The sequence below is a fragment of the Bactrocera neohumeralis genome, chromosome 2, assembly GCF_024586455.1.
Source record: "Bactrocera neohumeralis isolate Rockhampton chromosome 2, APGP_CSIRO_Bneo_wtdbg2-racon-allhic-juicebox.fasta_v2, whole genome shotgun sequence".
In the NCBI taxonomy this organism is placed as follows: Eukaryota; Metazoa; Arthropoda; class Insecta; order Diptera; family Tephritidae; genus Bactrocera; species Bactrocera neohumeralis.
This window is the reverse complement of record NC_065919.1, coordinates 59,869,398-59,889,988: the sequence shown is the minus strand read 5'-3', so window position 1 is coordinate 59,889,988 and position 20,591 is coordinate 59,869,398. Positions and strand designations below refer to the sequence as shown.

The following is a 20,591-nucleotide window of genomic DNA, read 5'->3' as shown; positions in this document are numbered from 1 at the left end:
GGAACGGCATTCGCTAGAATAATGGATCGTTTCGACGTCTTATTCATAACCATAAGTTCTTGTCAAAGTAATGATGCGTTTCATGAACTTAGGGTCCTTGGATTCATCATCAAGCATCTCTTACGCGACCGCTACTCGACGTCGATTTTGCAAAAAGTTCACGTCTTTTAGTACAAATCTAAAGTTTACGCGCTTTGTAACCTTAAACCTTACCGATGTTATCGCCATTAACAGGGGGGTGGACGACTCACATGCGACAAGTTTTCGATGCCTTTGCAACTTTCAACTCACTTAGTCTAGCTTCTCCCTAGTCGTAGGCCTGGGAATCTTACCTGAGTCCATCTGCAGAAGATGTATGAAAAAAAAATTCAACTCAACACTTCCTTCTTGACTGTTCCGCATTTGGATTGTCAGGGCATAAACACTTGGGAGCGCCTTCCTTCAGACTTCCCATCGAACTGGCGGGAAGAGAAATTAAACGCTTAAGCAAATATGTATTGGTTACTAAGCGTTTTGCTAATTTGTAAGTTCGAACACAGGAGTTCTTCATTTCTGTGCCTTCACAAAGCACTACATGTAGCAGTCCACGTGCAATCTCTCTAGATCAGCCATCTTCCCTAACCTAACCTAACATTGCGACTTTCACTGAATACCTACTTTGTTCCATACAAAAACTTTGGTCATAAAAATTTCGTAAATAGAAAATATCAAGCAAGCTCGTTGTTAAATTTCAGGAACGGGCGTAAAGTGGCAATCTAACGAGTTCCCAGAATTAATAGAAATATATTTAGGCATCCTAAGCTCAACTTATTTGCTTGACACGACATCCTTAAGATCGACGTACCTAAGGCATCAATAAATTCATCACACCTTAATTCAATATATTTGCTCTTATCACAAATAAGCTTAGGAGAGATAAAGCCATTAGTTCTAATTCTCGACCATACTTTTTCCAACTCTATACGTAGCATACTTGTTATTCAAAAACTTGGACCATCAGCAATGCTTGTAGTAATACTAAATATTATTTTCCAATCTATTTGCAATACTCATTTTCAATGGTTATAGGAAAATATAAGGACTGTACTAACTAACTCTTATAAAGCCTAAAGTCGAAGCAACAATTTTCTACTGCATGTTCATTATAAGAGGTATTTGCAATAAGAGCTTTGAAACGGAGTGCCCTGTTATTTATCGAGATGTACGAGAAACTTCTATTGACTTAACGAGATGGTTGAGCTTATCAGCAGAAAGTGACTGCTGTCAAAAAAATTCTGATATTTATGTTAGAAACAGGAAGAGGCAAATTATCTCTGAATTCGAGCCATATATGACAACTCAGCATAGTGTAACGTTGCATTATAACACAGGTTATCTGGGGTCAGGTTCTAAAAAGATTGCACTAGAAAGAATACTTGTAGTTACCAAATGAAAATACAAACTTTATAGAGACAATTTTGCCGATTTATAATCAAAAACCCTTCCACGAACTAAAAGAGTTTGAAACTAAAGAGTTGGTATAAATATCAGTTAAATGTTAAAAGATCTGCAGATCTTGGGCCTAGTTTGGTGTTTATGAAATATTACAGCCAATTATTTAAATAAGTACGATAAGATCTTTAAAAAGATGTTAATAATCATTGGTCTACCTTGTATTGCATCTAGAATCACACATAACGCAGACATATGCATCTACATATGTATAATTGGCGTTGTCTTTATATCTATCCAACTAACTTTTTTTGCAAAACACCTGCTGTTCAGCGCAATTAAGCTCACTTTACGGATTTTCCGGTGAATATAGCTAACTCTAACAAAATCTCAAATCTCTTACACGTTCCGATGCGTCGCGCCGATAATGCGCCATGGTCTGCAATGAAATTACGTGTGCAAAGGTGTGTGTGTCAGCAACGGCAGAAAATGCTGCAGATAATGATGCACTTCCAAAAGCAAATGGTGCACAGGATTATTTTGGCTTTTTGTATGCCCATCATAAATTACCTACCTTTTTGCGGGAAATGAGCAAAAAGTGGATGCCAAATTACTGCTTGCTGCAGTAAAAGTGTTTGGAATATCGGCCTGACTACAAAGCAAACAGCAAAATAGAGAAATCATTTTTTCTTAACTCTGTTTAATAAGAGAGTTTTTCGAAAACTTTTAATAAGAAAATAAATATAGTTTTCTGTTTGGTGATACTCGTATATGCAGATGATTACAATGGTTCCGAATTTTTTTCTGAACCATTGAAAGCAGATTTTCTAGATATGTAACCGATTTTTTATAATTATTTGTCATAAAGTGAAAGTTCTCTTTACGAAGGTATTATATAACCAGCAAAAAAATGTAGACGGGTGCCATATCTTACTATCTGTCCGTCAGTCAATCGTATTTATACCTTACGTAATTTCTAAGCTTTACACATACTCTATTTTCTTTTTCTAAATTACTCGCTCTAAAAAAAACCTACGTAGTTTGCGCTTCCGGTAGAGACAAGCGCAGAAGTAAATGGACTAAACACTTTGTGGAAAAGTTTTCGTGAGCCCATAGAATTTAGTTATTGTCCGTCTATTTATGGTAGTTGTTGTAATATTTTTTCGAAATAAACCAAGATTCTTCCGCAAAGTCTTCCATAAAGTGGATGGGCACAGCTCTGAATGTTATGCACGATGGCGGATGCATACGTTCGGGTCTTCTTCGTTATTCTGCTCCAAAACAACAAAGCATTGTGACATTGAACTAAAAAAACATACGCAACTTACTATTTGCCAGGCCAGTAGAGTATCCAGCAAAGTTAAGTGTTGTCTCTCTTCTTCCACAGTTGATGAGACTCAAATTTTATCAGCTCTAGAGGACTTCCGTTCCAATTTAAGCCATATCCATTAACTCTGTAGATTAAGTAAAAGGTGTGATCTTAAGGGTAGGTGCCCTGTTATGACCCCAACAATGTTACTAAACTCCTTTTGCCTAAAAGTGGGAGCTTTCTGGTCTATCCACCATCACCACTACGCCAAAGTAACTTTACGGTATGCCTGAGGTGTTCCTCTATGTTCCATTGCTTCAAACAATCATTAGAGCTGAATGGCCTGGAACAGCTTAGGGGCATTGCCCTAGCTGCTCCCGAGCGGGCCAGCTCGTCTGTCTTTCCATTTCCTTATAATCTTATATGACCAGGCAATCAGATGATATTAACTGCGTTTCCTTTGATTGTATTAGCACCATTAAATACACAAACTACTACAAACAAAAAAAAGCCCACTCCTGTTCCAGATTCGTGTTTAGTTTTTTATCTAGGATAACTCCGAGATATTTGACCGAACTCGAGAGTGAAATGATTATACCCCTTAATGAAGAGAAATTGAATTGCAAAGTTTTCGTCCGTTTAGTGAAGAAATTGATTTCAGTTTTCCCGGATAAACAGTTAGTCCCTTCACTCAGCCGGCGGAGTACTAAGGAACCTTTTCTACGCGCCGAAATATGCGATTAAGATCTTATCCCGAACAGAGAACAGCGAGATCGTTCGCATAGCAGACAAACTTAAAACTCTTCCAGACAAGGAGTAGTAATAATTATTTGATCAAAGAGACCTACAGCTAGGGGATAGAATGCTTCCCTGCGGGATGCCACAAGTGATTTGGTGCGGAACTTTTATTATATAGTCTTTCATAATATAGTAAGACCGGCTTCTTATATAACTCCTCTGAATTTCTAAAATATGGCATTGAAACATTTTTTCATTTATTTTAAAATTGTTAGTTCTTCACTACACCTTTTCTAAGCTCGCTACGTTTCCACGCTGCTCTCTTGTCAATTAATTGGAATGTAAAGAAAGCAACGAGCAAGGTCATACGGCAATTGCCGCCAATCACTTTGCAACATAGGTTTAGTTTGTTCGATTCACTACTCTCTCAAGCTTCGTAAATCGAAGACAGCTGTTATGCAATACCCATGCAAAAAAATTTCATTAATTTGATTATTAAATAGTGAACGAGCTGAATGAACATTCCATTGACCATCAAATTATCGACTGGGCCTTGTGCGGCATAACGGACAACATGCAAGCAATGCATCAAACATGATTGCCGTTTAGTTGGCAACTCAAACTACAATTTACACACCATACTTCCTCCGCCGGCATGCCGCATGCCACATGCCACTTATGCAGGAAGATACATCAAAAATGTGCATAAATATATCCTGAAATAATTCCATGGCTGTGTGTCCTTGTGTGTGCCTGTGTACACATGTGCTAATGTCGTATTTACACAACTACTTTTGCGGTTCGCCGCGTACCAGCGCACACCTTGCCGCGCTCGCTCACAGAAGTTGGCCACAATCCAAAAAAATGATGGCTGCGAGGCACTAAATCAGTGGCGCCCCATCTACTTATTTATGTGTGCCTGTATGTCGGCATGGATATTCAAGCGCTTTAATACATATGGAGCATGTTTTTCATGTACACGTACAACTATATATATATATATGTGCAAGTGTGGGTGTGTGCTTTCGATGTGAAGTGGCCATCATGCCCGCGTGCAACATTTTTACTTCAATGCACTTCACTTCAATTCAGTCAAGAGCAAAATGTAAACATTCCCACTTGGAATCGTATTTATATGCTTATACATATACATGAGTATCTGTAAGTTTATGTTGTCCTATTACATTTTATATGTATGGTATATCTTCCATATATAGAATTATATATGTATATACATACAAGTTGCCACCACACAATGGTTTGCTGTCAGCGTTTGTGTAGGCAAATCGTTATTTATACATATACTTGTAGTATGTAATATTGTTGGTGGTAGTCATAAATTCCGTTATGACAAAACAAGTGTGCACATCTGTTATTTCAACTTGTTATGCGACTGTGCCACATATAACTGTATGCAGGTGCTTATGCGCTCATTCGTACAAGCACTCGCATGTTTTCATGTGCAATTATGCTAGTTACGATTACCTGTTGTTTATTCAGCTGTTAGTTGAAAACAAAACGGTTTTACTATACGAATTATTAGATTTTCCTACGGAAACTATTCAATACTAACAAATGCATTAGAGAGCATAAATAGCAGTGTAGTTTTGCTTAATCACCCTACAGTATGTATGTATATAGCCACTACAATTTAAAACAAGAAAAAACATGAACGAAAATAAAGAAACTTAAAATTTAATGGGAAATGTTTATTATCATTCGAAAGAACATTACGATTCACTACTTTGGCATTTACTTTTTGAAGATTATCTCTTTCAAATTTTGGCCACGGCTACGTCTCAGCCCAAACGTTGAGTCCAATTTTCGATGACTCGTTTGGGCATTTCGACTGGTAACTGACGAATAACACGCGTGATGTTTTGCTCTAAGGCCTAAATCGAAGAGAGATCACATAGACATTAGACTTTACACATCCCCACAAAGTCCAACGCTGTGATAACACACGATCTTGATGGCCAATCGACCGGCCCAAAAGCCTAATCGCTGAACAAAATAAGGCTCGAAAAAGTCGCATCTTTTTGGAACTTTTGAACAGCCTATAGAGTGAAGCGATGTCGCTTGGAAGAGCGACTTCAGCTCTTGCACAACTGTACTTTGTACGCTTTCAATTTAAGATCTCGACGTAAAATGCGGCGAGTCTTTCCATACGTCAGCCCGAATTGCTGCGAACAGCGCATTGTCGACTCTCAACTGTCTTCGTGTACACTCCCAGCTATGGCTGCTATATTTTCTTCACTGCGTGCCGAACGTGGTCTATTCGGTTAAATATTATCCAATACTGAATGTTAAGTCTTACGATGAGATGCGAATAGTACGCTCTATGCGAGAATTTTGTTAAACTTCTGATTATGTTATGTTGAGCGAAACGCGCGAAACTTATTCTTTACAGAACGTGAATTTTCGTAATAAAATTGAATTATTTGTAAACGTTGTTTAGGCATAAGTCTTTCCATGATGAAATGCCAAAAAGTACTGAACAGAAATAATATGACAGCTTGACATGACTCACGCGTGAGCTGTCAAAAACAGGCTGTTGAAAAAAGTACCTGCTCTTGAATCACCCGTTATCATACATACAATATAATAATTTGATTTGATCGTTCAGTTTGTATGGCATATAGGTCTGCAAAGTTAAATACATTTATGGCTAAAGCATCTAGCTCGTCATGCCGATCATTTATGTATATGTACATATATCATTTATATGAGAGTCTCCAACGTTTCCTTTTCTATGATTGAAACATAATAGCACACAATCGGTATAAAAGTTTGTACCTCTAAATCTCAAATCATGCGTCCATGAGTTCATATGGGAAGAGAAAAAATGGTTCTAATAAACTAATGGTTTTATCCGCGTTGTAACTTATTTTCTTATCGTCTTATGCAGACTGTATTTAACTTTTAGACTATTGTATGTAACCAAAACTAAGCTCCAATCAATTGTCGTTAACGCTCGCTGGTGGCTAGTGGTTTGTTCCATGCACAAACTATTATTTTTATAAAACTATAAACTTGTTTTTTTTTTTGACTTAAGCGACACTAGAGTAAAGTCTGCGGTTATTATGGTAGCAATAGAACTACTTCTTCAAAGTACAGCTAACAGTATACGAATTTCAAAAAATCGATATATAGTCTACAATACCTCTAGAATATAGTCCTAAATTTTCAAGTTGAGCCGAATAACAGTTTCGGAGACGCAGCTATTCTTAAAGCTCGTGTGCCCTCGAGGCTGGCTAGGCTAAGTGAGCCTGCTTTAAACGCGTTTTTCTCGAAACTGTGTTTTTAAAGTTGTTGGCATGATTTCTCGAGATCTTCATGAAATTTTACAAAGGTCTTTCAAGTCCAATTCTTAAAGACTAGCACGAAGGATTTTTTTATTACAAATTTTAATTGAAATTTTCGTTTTTTTATAAAAATTTTTCTTTTCGTTTTTTTCCTTCGTCTAAGTTCTAAGTTAAAGTTTTATCTAAAAAACGCATTTTTTAACTTTAGATGATCCTGTAAGGTGTTGTCCTGCCAACGTGGGCGCATCTTTTTTCCGAGGGGTCACCGGAAATGGTGACGCATTGGCCAAATTTAAAATAATTTTTTCCGAGAATTTCAGAATTCCTTTGAAAATAGTCTATGTTCAAATAATACATTTAATTTTATATATGAAAAAAGTGTTTAAAAAGCTTATTTTTATCCGAGAAAATTATGTAACTCCTTAAGCAATTACCCACCTAAGGGCATATCTTAAACCCACCAAACTTTAACTCAACTCATATTTATTCACCAGGTGCTTTACCTTATTCATTTCATGAATTTGTATGATGGTGCCAAATTGTAAATAATTAAATTTTTTCTCGATATTATTCTATGGATATAATCAAACTTTGTACGTATGTACATATATACATACATATGTATGTATGTACATATGTATACCCACAAAGAAATTTAATAAATAGTATCCTAGCAAGAAACCTATAAATAATCTACATTCGCACATCGCCTGGTAAAAAGAAGTATTTTGTACAAATATAATACTCGGAATAATAATAATAAAATTTCCTCATTTCAACACGTATCAGCGCGAATTATAATATGATTAAAATATGACGTATGAATGAATTATACCTCATATGATTATACTTACATACGTATGTTGAAGCATATGTAAAATATAATTTTCAAATTACGATCGACAAAATAAAAGTCATGCCCTTGTATAACAGCAGCGTCATAATTACCTCGCAAAGTAACACATACAAAAACATATCTATATTAATGAATGTTAACAAACTGAACACGTGACACGACAAAAGGTGTGATTACTTTGCCACACACTTCTTTTATCTGCCATCTCAATTGCAATCAATCAAAACCACGGATATGTAACTTAACCACAAATTCCTTTTGCCACCGAGCGGAGCCAAAACACTAGCGAAACGAGTAGACCGACTAGTGCACCAACACACGGTACTCAGCTCGCATTCGCTTACTCGACCGGCCATACACACACACACCCAAAGTCCTGACACATGCCACTTGACGCTTGCCACTTACCGCATTTAGAACGTCATGCTTGCCGCTTTATGTGAGCTGCTACAAAGTTTCAGCTAAATGAGTGAGTATATATACATATGTGTGTGCTTGTATTGCTTGACGGCTTGCATGATTTTCGAATTCCAGTACAATTTCCTTGTAATACGAAACATTGTCATTTGTCGCAGTTGTCGGTCAACGGTAAAGACTGCAATGTCACACATTTCCAACACACCCGCAAGCCTACACAACGCTGTATATGTAGAGGTATATGATTCTTTCGTTCGAACGCTCGCCACTTATGTGCAACAAACTTTCAACGCTTCAGTTTGTCTTCACTCTTCACTGCTTGGCATAACGGTAAATATGCACATACATAAGTCTGCATGTGTGTGTTCACTTCGTCGTCATGTATCATATGGTTGCTGTCCAAGTGTTGCCGCTCGTCATTACAAACCGGGAAGTAGCATATCTGATATCTTGCCACTTAACTGGCAACTATCACCGCTAGCCATGCAACACAACTGTACAATTGCACATGTTTTGCACACAAGTGCACAACCAACAACAACACCGCCAACTGAGTATTGCAGGCAGGTACAAACACAACCACAAACATTGACCGAACCACCAGCGCTGCCCACACATCCTCCCGGCAGCGTGTGCTATGCCGTCAAGTGTGCCTCTTGTCTCGCCGCTGGTGATTCGTTTGGCTCGTTGTCGCCAACTTTGGCGACTTGGCGTTGCCATTAACTATGTTTTGATAATGTCAACCGAAATTGCACGTTTCGTATGTCACTTTTGGCCACTTTGAAGTGTTTGCACTTGAATTGCTGTTGCCGTTGCTACCTTCCGGATTTTGCTCCCGCGTATAAAAAGAAGAGAGACAAACAAACGAATAAAATGAGTGAAGTTGTTGCATTAAACGCGTGCGGGGTTTCTAGTTTTAGTAAATATTTAATCTTACCATAAGTTGTATATAAGTATTATACAAGAAGGAATAATAGAAATATTTTAAATTTAATTTCTTCAACTTTTGTTTTTTCTTCCAGAGCAATTTCACATTTTCGTTGGTGATTTAAGTGCAGAAATCGAAACGCAACAATTGAAAGATGCGTTCACGCCCTTTGGAGAAATATCGTAAGTCTACTATAAGTAATAAATATTGTTAAATATAATTATTAAGTATAATTGTATAATTATTCAGGCGTCTCTTTTATATACTTTATAAAAATTCAATGGAAGTTTTTTAGATAAATCTATAAAATAAGTATACGAAAAAAACTTCATAAATTTTCCAAAATATATTTCAAGACTAATGACTGCAATAAATTTTTATTTTTATCAACCAAATCAAAAGTTTTCATGCTGTGCGCATCAGAGCGCACTCTATTGGCTTCCTTCTTAAAACCAAAATTTTTAGGTTTGACGAATTTTGAGAAGGAGCCAAATAAGCCAATTTCCAAAACAAGGCTTATGGTATGAATACTTTTTGTAATATTTTTATGTTCCACAATTAGATATTAAAAAAACAGCTATTCTTAGGCTTAGGTTTTGTTCTTTTTTTCAGAAATTGGAACTTTTATGATGCTGCCGATTTTAGTGCAAAGCCTGAATGCAAATAAATGTTTATAAGTTTCCATTACGTATTCTACTTTCAGTTATCTTGAAATATATCTTTCTATGCGATCGTGTGTAAAGCATTACGTGAAGTTACAGAGCCTTAATTTCCTTTGATATTTTAAGATCCGACAAAAGTATATAGTATATATCCAAGAAAATATTCCGGCTCTTTTACAAGATTAAGATAAAATGGTTATCTTCTATCATGAAACCAACAGCCGCATAGCCGCATTTCGACCAAGCTAACATCATCATATATAATACGATACCAATTTCTCTTATTCCTGATATCAATTATATTGCGTCTATAGCTATTTTTCGGTGTTTTTTTTTTTAATTCAAACAAAAGAACAGCGCGGAGTTGGAGACCATGATTAATCAAGGCAATTTTTTATATCCTTTTCTAATGTGAACCTCATATGAAGCAAAATTTCCCAGGTTCTATTTTCAAATATGCTATTTTTAATTAGCATATTAGCAACATGAGGCTGAGCTTTGCTATGGTGGAAAATTATTACCTTGCGCTTAGTCGCGAATTCAACGCATATGTATTTCGGTAAGCGCTCACTTCAATTTAAAAAGTTGTAGCCGGTAGCGTTCCCCATTAATGGTGTGATACGGTTTTAGAAGCTCATAATTCAGTACACACTTTTAATCACCAAATACGGAAAATGGCTTACCGTCCATAGATATTCAGCTTCGTCGTTTCACATATGATTTTTGCATTTGACGTTGTCACAATGGATCCATATTTCTTCACTAGTCACAATTCGATGCAAAAACTATTTCTTGTTAGCGTCTTTGCAGCATTTCTGATATGCAAAGTCGTCTTTTAATATCTTTTGGCTTCAAACTTTTTTGAACGCTTGCTACGCTTATCTTTTTCCAAGCCAAAATTATCACTTTGAAAACGTGGAGAACACTTTTGCCGCGTTCGCTCACTCAGAGCATATCAATCATAAATTTTCTCCACAAGAAGATGATTTTCGGCTGACGTTTACTATACATATAATGAGGGGTAATATAGGATTACGAATTTAAAAAAAATCGATTTTTTTATTATTTTATTAAATTGCACAACACCCCTAGAATATTGTCTTAAATTTGCAAGTTGATTCGAGTAATTTTTTCGGAGATACAGCATTAAGAAATTATGTGCTCGAAGCTGGCTGGCTCTTTAAACGCGTTTTCTTCGAAACTATGTTTTTGAAGACTGTTGGCAAGATTTCTCAAGAACTACTCAACTGATCTTCATAAAATTTCACACAGGTCTTTGAGATGCAATTCTTAAAGATCTTCGAGGGGTCTTCGGAAAACGCATCACAAAGGCGGAGTTTAAAATATTTTTTCCAACAATTTCAGATTTTTTTGTTAACATTGTGTGTTTGTAACAATAAAAAATTCTAAGAAAATATTTAGTTTTATATATGGGAAAAAAATTGTTGAAAAAGGAAATAAAAATATTTAACCGAGGAAACCCATGTATTCCCTTAAAATAATGAAGATAAAATTTCCGGAAAAATATTGCTCAGTCACAAACTTCGACATGTTTGAGTAAAAATATTATTGTTTCGCTACATATAAATGACGGTTAATGGCTCTAATAGGATTAATGGAATAATATTCAAGTATCGCCATCTCCTATATATATTTATTTATTTAACATTATTATACAAATATTTTCTTCACTGTTGTTGTTGTAGCGGCAGAAAACATTCCTGAAATAATTTTTAGGTATGGTGCCGAGTTGACAGTGCTTGGACGGATAAAATACCGGGGCTGTTCGGGTTACTTAGATCCGACTGTGGTGGAAATGGATTTTTTATATTTGCTTTACTCACTAGCTTCGGTTCAGATACATATACCTATACATGTTTTCGAAAGTACCGGGTGTAATTGATATTAATTACAATTTCTAATTGTTAGAGTCGTGTGAAGAGAAGGCATTGTGGAATAAAGTTCGAAAATTTATAAGATCACCTGCTTGCTCTTATATAAAGTTTATGCCTTTAACCGCTTGAGAATTACAAACATACGTCGTTTCGTGCGAATGGAATAAGTCGCACTTAAAATTGTGCAGAAAAGTCTTTTAGGGGGAAAATAGTGAGTTCGTTTTACAAGCAGCTTTCAATAATGTTTGAATGAATAACCCATGAAGGACAACGAATATATCGTCCTTCTAAAATATTGTGCATGTATGAACGAGGGTGCGGATTCGAAAGAAGTTGCTCAACATATTCTCCAATCCCTTTAAATAATTTATGGCAGCACAAAGAACACCCAGACTGTCTATCGAATTTGGAAAGCAGCGAAAACTACCAAAAAAAAAAAAAAAAAAAAGAAATAATAACAACAAATAAACCATTCGCTAAACACGATTTGCTTATACAAATAAGACAAGCCTGCGCCTGAATAACTTTTAATTATGTGCTCTAATTAACAGCAGCAAACACCGAATGGTAAAAAAAATGTAGGCGAACAGCAAATAGTGCAAAGGAAATTTCATAAAATAAACGAAAAAGCAGAACCAACATAAAAAAGCCGAGGCATGACGGAGTATTGCAGCTGCTACCAGTTGCCATCAAAGAGCATTTTGCGCCATTTGCTAAGCACAACTGGCATACTAAATGCGTGTGTATGTGTGTCTGTATATATGTACATATGTATTTTTATGTATATAGATATGTATGTTTGTATGTATATACCGAGAACTTAGTGGTGAGATGTGCGGTGAGCGTTGGTGCAGTGCAAACAGCGCCAACTGCTGGCATTAATGAAAAAGTCAAATTTCATACAAACACAAATACAAATGCATTACATTTTAGCTGCGCTAAGTTCTTCTCTAACGCAAGTATGCTCTTTTTTCTGCATTTTGCTTTTATTTGCTGCTACTTTCCCCGTTTGCATGCTTAATTTATGAATAATTGACGCGCTGATGGTTAGCCGCAGCGAAGCCACCCTACCGCTCGCCTAAACCGAGCGCTCCCAAGTAGATTAACAGTCGCTGCGAGCCAACGAATTGGGTCCCTGGGTAATCAAACGAGCATACACAGCTGAAGAATTCTCTCCGTTTGGGTGTGTGTCTGTGTGTGGGTGACGAACGAGGATACACAGCTGAAGAATTCTCCATTTTTGAACTCCGTTTGGGTGTGTGTCTGTGTGTGGGTGACGAGAGGAAGGTACGCGAGCAGTGGGTGAATTCGGCACATAAGTCGCCAAAGGCGCATCAAATCCATCAAAACAAACGAAACAAATTTCCACTCAACGCAACATAAATAAAAATAATATATATGTATCTAACTACAGGCACTTAATTAGCACAGCGGACCGCCATGCCGAGCGACCCAAAAGCCGACCGAGCCCTCCCTATTGCGGGTTTTCTAACTGAGGGCTCTCACAAACCCACAAACATCGCCTAAGCCACGAGGCAACCAACTGGCATGGCAGACACACAAAACAAATTAATAATTTAATTTTCGACTTTTGCCATAACCAGCAGCAGAACAGCAACAACAAGCACAAAAACAGCTACAACACAATACCGCTGCGTGCGGTAATAAAGCAAAAGTCGAGCAAAAGTGGCATAAAAGTTGCGTGAAATAATGAAACGGTAGTGAAGTGGCTTCCGCAGTGGCGCGGAGGGGGGGATTAGTATGCGGCGCGTGGGGCGCGGTTGTTGAAAAAGGTCAGCATTCGAATGCCGGGCGCTTAAGCTAGAATCAACAGCAGAACGCTTAAAGCAAACAAATTTGTAAACAACAACAACGAAACCAGAAAGACATAGCACTAAAGCGTTAACAACAGTTATAACAACACGGATAAGGCAAGCACTTGAGCGCGCGCACTACATACATACTTACAGTATTTAAGGGAATTAAATGAGGTGACGGGGCGTATGAGTAACGCACACGCATTAAAGTCCCCCCAAAAAAAGTGTTTTTGAAAACATCAGCAAGCGTTAAGTTAACCCAACTCAAACCAGCTGTTCCGCGCTTATGCGCAAATTAACCGTTCGCTGCTGTTGAAATCCATCAAAAAACTGTTGGCTGTCAGTCGGATAGACAAGCAGACAGCCGGTGCTGAAGTGTAGTTAAGCTTTTTGCGCACAAAGCCGCTTCTTTTGTTGTTGATATGTAAATGAACTATAGTTTTTCAGCTAGTTTCATGCCATTTACAATTTTTTCTCGCTTACGTGCCTCATCAGTGAGTTAACTTTTAATTTTCTGCCGTGCAGAATCTTTATTTCGTTGTTGTTGTAACTTCTTGTTGGGTCGGGACTAAATTTTTTATCTTACCACTAGGTTTACAACCTTTTTTTAGGGCTTGCGAAGTTGTTGCCTTTCACAATATTTTGCATAAAAAAGTTACTAAGGATACGTGTGAGCAGTTAAACAATTATTGAGTTTTATGACATACCATATTACTACTAAAACTCTGTTATGAAAACGTTGTCGAAATCTCATCGAACGATCTAAATTTTACAGATATTTCTGTTGATCTGAAATTTCATAAATAAAAACAGGTAGAGAAGGCCTTAGGTTTTGTATACCGGACAGAAAGTTGTAAGATCCAAAGGCATAACAAGAAATATATTAGGCGTTTCTTAAAGTTTTGAGCATTCGTAATTACTTCTTGCATCCGTAAACATACTAATATAGCTCACACATTAACGAATATTTTCGAAATAAATTCAACTAGAATAACAAATACAAGAGTTGCCCTTTTCGCGTGGATTTGACTACCCTGGTATTGCAATCAAGCTGCCAGCTTACAAATTTATCGTAAAGTTTGACATTTTTATGTTTTAGCTACTCATAACGTTTTGACATACGAGCGCTATCTGCTTTGTATACAGTAACTTAAAACGTTCATCTCTGAAATTAAAATTTGGGGATTAACTCAGCAACAGTGCACCGAAGAATTTAATTAATTGAATTCTTAGCGAGCAAACTGTATTATGAACAAGTGTGTATTGATGGTATGATGGATACAGTAAAGAGGCCGCAGATCACTTGACTCCAGAAAAATGTTTGAGAATACGATACCGGTGCTTCGAAATGCGTCTAGAACATGACTTCTTTTCACTCAAAGATGTTAAAAATAAACCAATAGATCATCGTTTTTCGAGACCTAAAAGTTGATGCATTCAGAACACACCGATTTTCGAAAGAAAATCATAGTACTTACATATATCCCATACTAAACGGTCGTTATAATACGTACTGCTCGGTTTAATCCAGAAAACGAAAACCAGTGTACTATTTATACGTGTATTTCTTCTTGTCTGCCTTATCTTCAGTTTTAAGACAAGTTCTAATAATTAATAAGAAAATATGATATCATTATTGTCTTATTAAGCTACCTCAAAAAATTACCGTTATTTTTTTTTAAATAATTGTTATAATCCTTAGAGTAGTTGCTGGTAGGCTAATCTGGTAAGCCAATAAGTCACGCATGGACCAGTTTGGTCCTTTGCGATACCAGATGGGGTTCACTTGCTAAATCTCATAGGAGTAGTCATCGTTAGGATCAGGACCAGTGGGCAAAAATTTGCTTTGTTGTATATATCTCCTAAACTACTAATATATAATTTTATAAGGCAAGACAGTTTACAAATACCAAAAAAACCTTTCCGATTATGGAGCCATCTATATAACTTTAAGGGTTGTTAAGAAATAAAATCAGTTTATAGGCTTTCACTAGTTTTTATGGGACTACTATTGATATTTATTTCCAGCGAAACAATTTATCTTTTAATTTACTTATCGTACGTTGCTCTGGCGCCACTTTTGAGTAAGTTAAGCAAACTTATTTCTAAACTTCGCATTTATGTAATTTTCTCGTCACTTATACCGCGCTCTTTGCCATTATATCAGTTCTCATGGGAAATATTTGCTTAGGTAAGCTATTTATTAAAACTTGTTTTTTGCTCTCTTTTTACATTTTTGATAAGTTGGTATATAAATGAAATTATGTTATTGCACTCGGGGGTATATTTTTGTACGCATTTGATAAATGAAACACGCACTTACCTTTTTTAATTAGCCATGTTTATTTTATTTTTTGCATTAGTATGAAAGCTTTTAACTCAATGTTGGTGTTTGTTGTAGGCATAGTATACATATAAATTAATCCACGTATCATTGGATAAAAGTATGTGAACAGTTTTTAAATATTTTTCAAATATAATACTTTTCAAAAATTTCCATAACGGTATTTAAAACTAAAGTCAACTCTCTTCTCTCAAAGCTTCTTTCCAAATTACTTTTCAGGTTTTAGTAGCTTTTTGCTGGTTTACGAAACATGTGGTTTGGGATTATATTAGTTAAATTATTTCCGGCAAGTGAACGTAGCAACTACATTGAATAAAGTCCAGCAGAGTGGCCAAATTTTCAACCACTTTCTGCAGCATTTGGGGCCATATGTCAACAAGAAAAGGTTGTTCAATAAGTTTAGTCATTTGATAAGAAAAACAGAATTTTATGATTTAAAATACATTTTATTATTCAGTATAATTCCATGAACATTAATATACTTGCTCCAATGCCACACTAATCTGTGGATCCCATCCCTGAAGTAAGAATGCGAAAATACGTTTCAACAGCCGTTAAGACCTCTCCCTATGAAAAAAAACGGTTGTCACGCATCAATTTTTTGATTTCTGGAAACAAATGGAAGTCGCTGGGGGCCAAATCGGTGGATGCTCCAACAATTCGAAATTTAATTTATGGATTTTGGCCATTGTCAAAATGCTCCTATGATACGGTGAATTGTTCTGATGAAAAAGGATTTTTTTCTTCTGCAAACCGGGCCTTTTTTTCAGAATTTTTTTTCTTCAACTGGTCCAAAAGGTTGCAATAATATTCAGACCTAATTCTTTTACCAGTTTGAAAGGCCGATTACCAGACATGAACTCGTTTCGAAGCCCAATAACCAAGTTCACACCACTCTTTAGCCTCTTGTTTTGATTCAGGATCATGGTGATAGACCTAAGTCGCATCCATAGTGATGAATCAACGTACGAAATCCACTTTTTTTAAACGCTCCAAATATTGCTGAGAAAGTCCCATTCGAAACTGTTTTTGTTCCGTTGTTACCTAAGCGGCACCCTTTGCGAACACAGCTTTTTAAAACTCAAAATTTCACTTGAAATATGGCTCACACTGCTTAATGAGATGTGCAGAGCCTCTACTAAATCTCTATCATTTAATCGACGATCTTCCAAAACCATATCCTGTATTTTGGCGTTACTGGTGTTGATGCGCTTTTTGGACGTCCTTCGCGTGGATCGTCTTCAAGGCTTGTACGACCACGATTAAATTCAGCAACCCATATTTCTACTAATCTAATTGTAGGTGAACGATCATTATACACTTTTAGCATTTGTTCTTGAATTTCTTTTGGTGCTACAACTTTCAAAAATAGGAATTTTATCACTGCACGATTATCAATTTTTTCCATTGAGGAAAAATACTGTGACACGGCGACACTAAATGGCTTGTAAACAAAAAATGAATTGACAGGTTGAAATGAAATTTTACATACCAACAAAACAAAATGTTGGGCTTGTAGCAACGCCCTCTCTTATCGAACGACAAAACTTATTGAACAACCTGGTAATGCGTCGAACAGTATCTTCCTAGTCAGAAGTGTCCGTCTCAGCTGCGCGACTTCGCATAACCTCACAAAAAAATAGTGCAGTAGTATTAACCGCACGATATTGGATGCCGCGCCAAAAGACCACGAGTTTTATTTTATAATATATTTGGATACTATGCAACGACGTCTTTATGGTACCAATTCAAGTCAGACACAAAAATACCAATAATCGTGGCTCTATTGCATTCTCCGTTGACTATAACAGAATGGTCGCCTTTATTTTTGTCAAAATATGGAGCAATGATTTCTTCTAGCCACAGAGCACACCAAACAATGTGGTGGACATAAGAAAAACTGCGACTAAGTAATTTTGAGAATTTTTTCATTCTTCTAAGAAGCAAGCATTTCTGTGCTTCTTTATTCCCATTCTGTTTTTTACGATATAAGAAAGTATATTGCATCCTAAAACCTGGGGTAAGGACTCATTTGCTTTAGCGGCCGAACCATTGCGAACCATTTTGTCACTGCCTATGTAATGGCTGAATGATGTGCCTTTCCCAAATGAAGCGTTGTAAAGTGATCTGTCACTAGGGAAGTTATTCAGTTTTAGATAGGCTGTGTTGACCAAAATCATTATTAAAGTATTCAGAATCTATACCCATCACAACTAACCCAATATTAATGACAGATAAAGACTGTTTTAACCGCTCTTCACTGGCCTATTGAAAGAATATTTGACTTTGTTCTTGTAATTTGAGAGTGTTTAAGTCTGGCTTAAAATTCTGGCTTTTCAACAAAGCCATAGACTTTATGGATATATAAAGTTTCGTTCTACCTACAAGTCTATAAAATGTTTTCTAGATTTGCAGATGGTGTGACACTACGTGTTTATATCTAGTTAGAATTTGCTCTATCCAGGGGAGTAATTTTCTTATTTAACAGGAAAGCTTACAAAATTAGCGAAAAATTTGAGGACATCTAAAATTTTTACACGATATTTCTGAACACAACTTTTCCACAATAAAACTAATTATTAATGCATTACTTAAGTTATAATCCAGTTATAATATTATGGTTAAATTTCTTTCATATTTCTTCAATAAATAATTGGCGATGCAAGCACTTATACGCTGGTGAATGAATTTAAAATTCAAAATTACCATTCAAAATAAGAAAACCGAAAAATCAATTCAAGGAATGAATGAAAGATAATAAAAATAAAACAACAAATAGCGCCTAATTTCCATTGACATTTTAGAGAAGAATGGTATGTTGTGTCATGAAACATTGAAATTGATGTCAATAGGCAGGTCAATGTGCAGCAGCTTCTCTTCAATTACCATCTCACCTGGCTTTAAAACAACCACTGTGCGCTCACTGTCTTGTATTGAATTTTTATTGCGTCTTTATTCTGCATTTCCACTGCCTCCCAACTCTCATATAAACTTCCGCTCTGTCGTGGTTGTTGCTGTTGTCTGTTTACATTGCTGCGCATCACGCGGCGAATGCTGGACGAAAATGGAAAACACGAAAATCTAATCAAATCTAATCCCCGCAAAGTAAATCAGATACTATTACCAACTGGTATTAACGTTAAACCGCCAGTACAGCTGAAGTGTCCTTGTAACCGCGTTGTCGATACCTGTACGTGCATTGATAATGTTATTGTATTGTTGTTGTTGTGCCACTTTGTTGTTTTCATTGTTCATATTTCTGTTGTTGTTGGCGCTTTAATATCGTTCGACAGCAACGAAAATTTATTTAAAATGCCAAGCTGAAAAAAATGTCAAAAAGAAGTCACTTTGCCGCTGGTCATTCATGGCGTGGACTCATCTACTTCAAGTACTTGAAGACAACCGGGAGTAAATGGTAATTTTTTGAAGCAAACGCCCGTAAAAGTAAAGGAAATGTAATAAAATTAAATGAATTTGATTTACATGCCCTCATTCAGTGGTCCCGCTACAGTTCTTGCAAGAGCACAAGAGGCGCTTTAGTTTGTTCGGTGTTTTTACGTTTTTGTTTTGCTTGGAAAAGAGCCTCCACAGAAAATATATCTGCATTCCAATTAGGCTTATATAAGCGCTCACATGGCATGTTAGTGGTCTCGTGGGGATCCTTGAATTGACGAGCGCAGCGCTCTGCCGTCCCAAACGGAACACACACAGCTGCACCCTTACGACGGCGCACGAACGTCGCCGAAAGCACCTGACACTCACTTGATTTCACTTGCAAATTAATGAGAATTTGTCGAATTCGCCGAACAAAATGGCAACTAGGAGAAAAGGTGAAATCATCAATGCAGCAGCTGCTGGGTGTGGAGATGTGAGGGCGTGGCTGGGCGCAGACTGCTCGTAAAAAGTACATTTGTGTGCATTTTAAAAGCCAATTTTAAGGGCAGGACTTCATTAGCGACGAATTGTCCAAGCGGCTGTAATGGCTTGTGGGCTGACACTTATGGCGGGCCCATTGGCCGGTGATTGATTGCTGGCAAGCGGGTGGGTAGCGGTTGAGGTGGGATGAGCTGAAAGCAGCGCGAGTGAAGTTAAAGCAGTAATGTTAATTGTATACACACAGTTGTATTTGTTGTAGTAAGGTAGGTGACGGCAGGTAAAATAGTGTATGACAATAACCGAAGTGCCGGTTAATCGGTGAGTTCAGCTACAAAAAGAGATGGCTGTGAAAATGAAATGAAGAACAAATTAAGTGAGACAACAAAAATATAAATGCAAATTGCGCGACAAAAAGTCAATATTTGGCGCTGCAGTTGAAGATAAGTGCCGAAATTAAAGCAAGTCCTAGTGATTGGCGCTTAAACTGTGGCAATGAAAGGAAGTTGCATATGAATAGTTAACTTTGCCGAATTTAAAATTACGCCGATTAGCAAAAGTGGCATAACTGATTAAAAGTAAATATATTTTTTTTTTCACCAGAAATAAGTTAAAATTAACCATTCTGTTATTTTTCCTTATATTTCATAAAAGACACTAAATTTTGGGATATCCTTTTACGAAATCCTGCTCTAAGATAAATTGCTTCGAAAATGTCCAAAATATTTTTCATTATTTTATAAAAAAGGTGGCACAATCAAAACCAACGTGTGGGCAAAATAAGGTTATTCAGTGCCCATCATCTGTTTAAAGCGTCAAGTGGAAGTTTCGCGCCATTTTTGCCAATTAATTTTTCTGCAAAACGACAGAGATTGTACATATTTTGTAAAATGCAACGAAATCGAGCATCGGTGAATATTTTGGATGTGTTGTTGTCTCTTTTTTTTATTTCAATGGACTATTATCTGCCTGAGCAGACTCGTCGTATGGCAGAAAGCTAAATACTGCAGACAATA

General features: G+C 36.6%; 1 protein-coding gene across 4 annotated transcripts in view; it reads left to right on the top strand.

Annotated features, from left to right (window-relative positions):
* The window catches only part of LOC126751551 (cytotoxic granule associated RNA binding protein TIA1), a 348,446-nt gene that overhangs the window by 176,793 nt on the left and 151,062 nt on the right, over positions 1-20,591 (top strand). For all 4 annotated transcript variants that reach the window (XM_050461921.1, XM_050461920.1, XM_050461919.1 and 1 more), the window contains one exon: positions 9,079-9,166. Coding sequence is in view for 3 of the 4 variants with exons in the window: in XM_050461920.1 (XP_050317877.1) it covers positions 9,079-9,166 (88 nt within the window). In the remaining variant the exon portion in view is untranslated. The remainder of the gene's footprint in view (positions 1-9,078; positions 9,167-20,591) is intronic.